The 9,000-nt window shown below is 32.6% G+C and overlaps 1 protein-coding gene across 3 annotated transcripts in view; it reads right to left on the reverse strand.

Annotated features, from left to right (window-relative positions):
- LOC137627638 (uncharacterized) overlaps window positions 1-9,000 on the reverse strand; it is a 208,874-nt gene that overhangs the window by 15,976 nt on the left and 183,898 nt on the right. For 2 of the 3 annotated variants that reach the window (XM_068358772.1, XM_068358773.1), the window contains exons 23-25: window positions 7,773-7,994; window positions 2,011-2,163; window positions 1,015-1,182 (exon numbers count right to left, since the gene is read on the reverse strand). In XM_068358772.1, the coding sequence (XP_068214873.1) occupies window positions 1,015-1,182; window positions 2,011-2,163; window positions 7,773-7,994 (543 nt within the window). The remainder of the gene's footprint in view (window positions 1-1,014; window positions 1,183-2,010; window positions 2,164-7,772; window positions 7,995-9,000) is intronic. The other variant, XM_068358774.1, reaches the window with a different exon arrangement.

The raw sequence follows: 9,000 nt of genomic DNA on the forward strand, positions 1-9,000 counted from the left end.
GAAATAGCAACTATAAGTATTATAAATCAAATAAATACATTTGGTTTTTTTACTATAAAAATAAAAAAAAATAAAAAAAAACATTTCTTAAGAGCTCCAGTTTCTGTATATCGTCTTTAAGGCATAAAACCAAGTGTCTACTGATATTGGGTGACTAAGTTAAAAGTCAGTCCATTTGTTATTTTTCCACATCCAGAATACCAGGAGGTTTGCATGCTAATGCAAAAGCAGTAGTTCCATAGTAAAGTTTTTTATTTATAGTAAAACATTAACAAAAATTTAATTTCAGAAAATGTAGAGTTCTTTGCTTTATCGCTTTTTAAAATTGCATTTTTGAAGGTTATCATGAAAATATTAAAAACACAACTGAAAGTCAAGAAAAAACATAAAAATGGTGTACTCTACATTGGAAAAAAAATACTGTTATTTAAAAAAATCAGAGAAAGTAACAAGAACATAATTCAAAGAATTTCTTTTAATTGATCAATCAAAGGAATAGTTTTTAACCTTCCAGTTACTTTCTCTTAAAATTTTATCGTCTTACAGGCTGTAAGACACTAAAGAAAAATTCACATTTTTAGTTAAAAACTTAAAAAAAAAAGATCATACAAAATCAAAAGTTCTAGTTTATATATATTTTACGGCAAAGTTCTACCTAATTTCAGTACATCATTCATTTTTTTGTTATTAGATTCCCTTAAAGCAAATAAAGAGAACTTTCACTGTAGTATTTTTCATGGCACTCTTAAGACAATGTCTTGAAAATAAATACAAGATACTGTAAAAGTATAAAAAATATAGTATTCGAGGTAAAAAGAAAAAATATCACAGTATACAGATGGGCATAGCAGCAAGAACAATCTCAAGATGATTCCAAAAAATGAAAACTCAAGTTTCATTGAGATGAATGCATTTACCCTATCATGCTTTTCCTAGCATTTAAAATGTTTGTCATTATTTCTAATTGGCTCAACGAGCATTATAATACGAATATGGTATATTCTTATTCCTTACAGACAGCCTTTTATTCTTCTTCCCTCCAACGGAGTCAAGTGAAACTTCAGAATTGGTTGAATCAGACAGAGACTTTCGCTTGCGGAGGTTAAAGGCAGGAGAATCCAGCTGCATGTTTCCTGTTGCTTCGGTCAAATTTAAAAGGTTTTCGTCAACAGCACATCCAGCCTGAGAAGATGCAAAAGGTTCTGATATGATCCCTAACCACGCCAGAATGAGTCATGTCTCAAAGAGCTTCTACCATTCACAGCTCCACATTACGCACCTATTTTCCACCACTTCAAGAGGTCATTTAATGGTATTATTTCCCTATAATGGCCACTTTTTACAACTTACTTTTTATACAGCAACACTGTATGAATTGGAATATACCCTTTACAATTTCCTTTTAGAGAAAATTAATGAAAACACCAAACAAAATCCATTACAACTTCAAGAAAAATTAACGAAAACACTAAATAAAATAACAATTCAAACACCTTTAATATTACAATTCATATTTTTTTGCATGTTATGAAATCAGCCAGAATTTATTGCCTACAAAATCCTAAAAAGATAAACATTTATGCCACAAACAATAATAAAATTTTAAGTTTATATGCAGCAAAATAACATTCAGTGCATCATAAACTTTTTATTTAAAAGAAAATTATGTAGGAAATAAAAACTGGAAAAAAATAACGTCAAGATTATTCCAGAACAAGCTTTCACTTCTTGATATTTCAAGGAACCAAATATTCAAAATATTGTACAGTATTATCTTAATTCACAAGTAACAGATTAAGAGGCATATAATTCAAACCATAATACAACAAATTCCCTTTGGTTCAATTTTGTTAGTACAGTTAATGATTCAACTTGTGTTAAATAACTTTCTATTGTGACAGTACTACAAGATATATTACTGTGCTTAAGAAAAAGTAAGCATACACATTTCTAAGACTACATCATAAACATTATGAATTTATATAAAATTAAGCAATATTTTGTACTTACCCTCAGCTTATCATCATCAAAATCTTCAATATTAGCAAACTGCAGTTCTGCGGGATATGCAGATCGCATGTGTGGAGGATAAAGAGAATTTCGCCGCTGCAGTTCTGAAAGTCTCTTTCTTTGTGCATCATCAACTGAAGAACAGCGATCAAACTGAAGTAGTAATAAATATAATCTAATGAATAACATATTACCAAACTTTCTATGGTAAAAATAATTTCCTTTGTTCAAACCCCTTTGTCTAAATAAACAAAATCCATTGCAAAGCTAACAAATAATTCAAGTGTCTAATATACTGTATGTTTTCATGCAAGTCTGAATAATGATGAATAAAGAAAAGGTTGAATAGCAAGTCACCATAAGCAATATAAACAAATAAAAATGTGAAGGAAAAGTGAATATCATTGCGCTATAGTACATCAAAATATTTTCTGTTTTGTGATTTTATTGTTATAAAACTACAGTATTAAAATTCTTATAAATTAGTCTATATGTACACTGTACTCTTAATTGTATTTAGGCTTAGGTAAGAGATTATCATTAACTATGAGCAATTCTTACACCATAGCCACTTCCTGAATTCATAGCTTTGTCAGCCTCATCTGCTTTACTGTCTAAATATTCTCTCCAGTCATTTCTTGCTTTTCTTTTGACCTCAATGTCAATACTGTACTGGAATACTTAACATGCTCTACCTTGTAATTTACTTCCTCGAAAACGTTCAACACTCAATTTCTGTCTTTGTCTCCTTTTTATAGTATCCCAAGTATCATTTGATATCTAAAGCTTTCTCCCTGTAACTGCTTGTCCCAAGATTTCACTACCAACTGACTGATATATGTTCTTAATATCAATACCATTCTTCATTAATTGTCTGTTCTTCATCTCTTGAAGTTTCTAAGATTGCATATCGATTCCTACAATCAATTGCAAATGTTTCTCTGTGCTCTTCTTCTAAAAGCATAGTTGTATCAAACTTAGGTATTCTATCCATCCCTCTGTTGGGTGCTTTCATTTTAATTTCAGTGTGGCAATGAGGAGCTGGTGATCACTACCAATATTGGCACCTCTATAGCTTTTTACATTTCTCAGAAGTGTCCTTCTCTCTTTATTAAGGGCAATGTGATCTATCTGATTTTTTGTAAATGCCACATGGCGAAGTCCATATATACTCGTGGATGTTCGTGTGTTGAAAAAGAGTACCTACAATGACAAGATTGTTTGCTGAACAGAAACTTATGAAATGTGCTCCATTTTCATTTGCAACTTTGCCAAGACCCTCGACACATCACATTCTCTATCCCTTGATTATTTCTTCCAACTTTAGCATTGAAGTTGCCAATCACAACTTCTATATCTCTTTCATGCATCTCATCTATTACCCTCTGCAGTTCTTCATAGTATTCATCTTTCCTTTCTTCAGGGGAATCATTTGTTGGGGCATAGCTAACTATAATACTCAAATTGCACTGCTTGGATTTGAACTTTGCTAGTAACAATCTACCATTTACAGCTCTCCACTCGGTTAATGCCTTTTCTGCTCTTGGTATCATCATCATTAATACCCCTTCTTTTCCAACTCCATCTAACGTGTTTCACTTAGGGCCAAGATATCCAAACTGTATTTCATAAATTAACTCTCCACTTGCTGTACCTTCCCAATCTGATTCATGGTTCTAACATTCCAATTGCCTATTTTAAATTTTTCTTTAGTATCTATAAACCAGGAGATTCATGGCAACCCACTACGTTCGGGACTGGGGTCCATTCTGTCATCTTCCCTTTCCATAAAGGATTCATTGGCTAGATACATCAAAGGATAGCCAGTTCCTTGTGATGTGCAGTGCCTATCTAAGGCAAGTGAACCTTGCCGGTTCATACTAATTCTAATAAGATCCATCGCCAGGCATCAGGAATAAAAGCCGAAGAGACAGTTTATCCATCGCTTTAAACCAAATCCAACACCCTTCTACCAGTGACTTCATCGAGATTCAGGGGGGAATTTCCTCCAAACCCAGAGCTCTCATTACTCCACCAAGTTTCTCATCCGCTTATACGAGTATAACCGTTAGCAAACACAAATTGCTAAGATATACCACCTAGCAAGGTATATATACCACCTAGCAAGGTATATATACTGCCTAGCAAGGTAAATACTGCCTAGCATGGCATATATACTGCCTAGCACGGTATACAGTATATACCGCCTAGCATGGTATGTACCGCCTGTGCTTTAATGAAGCACAATTATCTGTTTAAGTCATGAATTTTTTAGAATGGATAATGTCTACTTTAACTTGTCAATTGGAGATAATGAACTCAAATGCCATTTTAAGGTTACATTTACAGTAAAAAAAAAAAAAAAACCTGTAAATATGTACACTGGTAGTATTTTTTTTCTTTAATGAATGTATGAATATTTATCCTGACAAGGGAAAAAATAATATAAAAAATTACTAAAATATCACTAAATGTTTTCAAACTTTTTCTGTACATAACTCTCTCTCTCTCTGCCATGTCCGTCTGGAGAAATGCTCCCACCGATCAGGCACACGTCTCTCTCTCTCTCTCTCTCTCTCTCTCTCTCTCTCAGTAAAAACCCTTGTTAAGTATATGTAAATCAACATCGCTTTTCATAGAATATATGTACATTATTTTCAGCTTATTTCTTTAAATGATATTTGATTCTTGCCTGTAAAATAAATCAATACAAGCATTTTGAACAGTAAATAGAATGAAAATAACACCGCATTCAAGTCTTAAGTAGAATTTATACCCTGCATACAAATAAAATTCTCCATACAAGATCACTGACAGCTGGCAGTCATAAGCAAATACTGTTCAGTACAGTGTCATTTTGTTTGTTTCATAAAGAAATGTTTATCTTCTATCTCTTTATTTCTTAATGGAAAATTTTTTTTTATTAAAATAAATCTTTTCAAAACGAACATAAGATATGAGCAATAAATATATCCCACCATAATTGTCAGTGCCCCGCATTTTTTTTTTTTATATTTGTAACAGCGGCAGAAAGGGAAAAAAAGGTCCACCGTTGGTTGACAGCTTTGAGTGATTTACTAGGAAGGGGCCATATGGTCACATGTTTGCTTTAAGTGCTCAAAACTACATTTATAGCACAGGGTATCAAAACTTGCAATAACTATATTTGAACAAATTTGATATCCTCACGTGATGGTAATTTTAAAAAGATTTATAAAAAAAAAAAAAAAAAGCACATTATTTGGCAAACAAATAAGGTTGAAAAATACAAACTCTTCTAATAGAAAATTATTCAAGCATACATAATTGATTAAAAATCCAATTTCATAATATACATTTCTGGAGGAGGAGGAGGAGGAGGAGTCTTCTCTATTAACTGTACAATAATCTATATTCATATTTTTCATCAGCATTATATATCATCATATACTGTATATCAAATACTACTTAAACATTATGTATGTATGAACTCCTCTTAATTTTTATTATTGTATTAGAATTACTATACACATGATTTGGCACTGAATACTTTACATGTGTTAGCTTTAAAGTTAGGCTGTTCTGCTTTGCACAGTTGGTTTGAAAACTCTGCCCACGAGAGCAATCATCGCAATACTGCGAGTACAGTATGTGATTTTTTTTTAATATGTTCTACGGTTTCTGTATTGCTAATGACCAATTTGCAAAGATTGAACCTGGGATTAAGGAGGGCCAACAGTAGGTGCACCCATGTAAATATTGTAATAATAAATTCTATTCTTAACATTCCATTTAGTGTATTTCAATTAATCTTACCCGTGGTTCAGCTGAATCCCACACTGTGAAGGAGGTAGGTAAGTGATGGTGAGTCTTAAAAACTAGCAACCAAAATATGTCCAAATCTAACTGATGAGAATTGCCTCAAATTTATAACAAAGTTCCTTTCCCCTGTTAGTCAAGAGGACCTCCCTCTTTTCATTTTGTAATACATGACTTCAATTTGAGAACACTATATCAATAATTGCCATCTAAGGCAGACAAAATAATTGCAAACTTGAAGGTAATCTATAATCAATGGAAAGCATCTATACACTCTAAAAATACAGTACTTATTTAAACTAGAGAATGACCTGCTACTACCATAACAAAACCAGGCTTCTTTCAAAATGCACTTGGCAAATAATGATTTTTTTTTTTAACACCACTGTCCTCCTAATATCATGAACCCTAGCTTTCAAACCCCTCAGCCATCCTGAATCCAGTTTGAATTCAAGTCGCCAACATCTTAATCGAGACGGGAAAAGTAGGGACTTTCTTCTTAATGCTTTCAGCCTTGTTCAAATATATCTTAACTACCCTAACTGGACAAAGGAACCTATTCTCTGAATTTCAACCTCCCTTACTTCCTAACAACAATATTGAAAAAATACGGTTAACATTTTATTTTAAAATCATTCTCAGTTGTAAATCTTGGAAAAAGAAATAATATAATCACCAATAGCAAATCTCACTTTTAAAGAAGTGCTAGCAATTTACTTATTTGTATGCTCAATGCCAAACCAAAAGAAGGCATCTTTGTTACAAGATCCTAGTATAATAGGAACTACAGCATTTAAAAATGTATAAACCTTACATTATTTAATACCACATCTAAATTCCAAGGAATTGCCCTAATAATCAAGAGGTTTTCAATAAATAAAAGTCTGAAAACATACACAATAATACCTGAAGATGATTGATCCAATCTAATATGCTTGAATAGTGTATTAAACATAACCCTATTATCATTATTACTAGCCAAGCTACCCTACTTGTTGGAAAAGCCGGATGTTACAAGCCTTATGGCTCTCACAAGGAAAGCAACTCAGTGAGGAAAGAAAAGGAAACAACAGATTAACTAAATATGAAAAATAAGAAAATAGAAATATTTTAAGATCCGTAACAACTTTGGAATAGATGTCACGTATAAACTATGAAAGGAGACATGTCGATACGAGTCAATACGAGACTGAAAAGCTTGGAGTCAATTTAGCTTAAGGAATGCAAGAATGAGACATTTAAGATTTTGTCATGGAACATATACTTAAAAGGGATGGATCTCAATATGTATCAAGTGCAAGCATGCATAAACAATAGTAAAGAATAGTTTCATATGTGTTGGAGGGTTAAATGGACTGCTGAAACACCTTTCAAGAAGGTGTATGAAGCAGCTGGGATTACGTCCTGTTTTCTTCACAGTGGGTTCATCCACAATTCAGTATTGAAACTGAATTGGGTTTTCACCAAAACTACCAACTTTATGAAAAAGGCTGCATAATGTTGAGAATAAATTTATATGCACGACTTTATATGTAATTTTCAACATTTTCCCAAGTGGGAGTAACTCCATAGAATACACAAAAAAGGTCACAGCTACATTCATACTAACTGTTGTATAGCAATTTGCACATATTTCTTTGCTGCAAGAAATAATGCCTAATAAAGTTACATAAAACACATCAGCACCCCGAGATTGGCAACAAACCATAAATAAAGTAAATATTTCAGATGCAACTTTCAAAAGTATGATAAAGTACATTTGACTGGGACTCCTACTTTGCTCGGCACACTTTTGTATTTCACAACTGATGAATGCTGTATAGTAAAATAATAATTGATTGTTACCAATTGCTTAGACCTTGGAAATATGTAGTTTACTGATGATATTGCTTTTCAATGTTATCATATATTACAACCTTATCTATATCCAATAATTTGCTAAAGAAAACAATTAAACAGCATACCTGTATATCAAGAAGGAATTTGTTACTGAACTGTTCCTCCTCATCTTCACAGTTAAAGACCATATCCTTGGGAAAACGGTTGCCAATAGATTTATCTGAGACAGGTTTTTCTGTGCCAGTAAGATTCTGTCTTTTGCTGGCAGCAGCTGCTGCTAGATTTGCTATATTAACATTTCGAGCAGCGTCAGCTGATAAACTCTGAGGCTCAGGCTTTCTAAATACCTAAGTAAAGAAAAAATAAAGGGTAAGAATAAATGAGTTATTCAATTATACTACTTCCCCCTCCATCATACAGATTCCTCCAGCAAATGGTTACACGTAACACAATATTTCAAATACAACTGAGCCTTTTGTGATTTAATTAATTCCACCTTGAAATATTCATTACTTTTGAAGACAGTGTTATTCAGAACCTCAACAGTGTTTAAAAAATTTAACTAGGAAAACCATGTACTGTACTTAATGCCTTAACACTTGGTTGACCAAACGTTAGTGAGAAATCATATGCTAAAAAGAGCAAAAGAGTATTTACAAAACCTCTCCACATTAAGTAGTTTCTCATCTGTTAAACAGTAGTAATCTCAAATCTTACCTCTTCACAAAGGATGTTAACAAGAAAATGATTCAGAGTCCAAAGAAGAAATTTATACTTATCACACAAGGTAAAACGTTTTTAAGAAATGTCTTTTATATCACATATTCATTATCATTATTGTATTACTAGTCAAATAAAAACCCTAATATGGACAAGAGTGGCTAAAAGCTCAAGGAACCCCAAGAGGAATGTAGCCTCATTTACCTAATCGGTGTGATAGACCATATTAAAGGTACTTTTCAGCAACACTTAGAACAAATTTATCCCATTGTCTATAATTCTTATCTACTTCATATAACCTCTTCTCACCTACTTGTGTCCCACTTCTACCATTTGAACTTGCTATATTTTTCATCTAATTATATACAGAAAACCCTTGAAAAACAATCTGGGGTTTTGTTAGCAAATTATAAATCACAACCTTCTCAGCTAATTATATAGGGATTTTGCATATTGGACCAACAAAACACACTGCAAAAATTGTTTTACAAATTAACTAGTTCCTGTGAGGGTGGTTTTCTCATCTATCCACAATCGGCACTTTCATTCCAGCAAAAATGCATTGACTCCCCCTGTTAAAAAGATATGTGGTGATTCTGACCATTTTGGTTACCATCCTACAGCTTGAACTTT

Source organism: Palaemon carinicauda, chromosome 35 (assembly GCF_036898095.1).
Source record: "Palaemon carinicauda isolate YSFRI2023 chromosome 35, ASM3689809v2, whole genome shotgun sequence".
NCBI classification, from domain to species: Eukaryota; Metazoa; Arthropoda; class Malacostraca; order Decapoda; family Palaemonidae; genus Palaemon; species Palaemon carinicauda.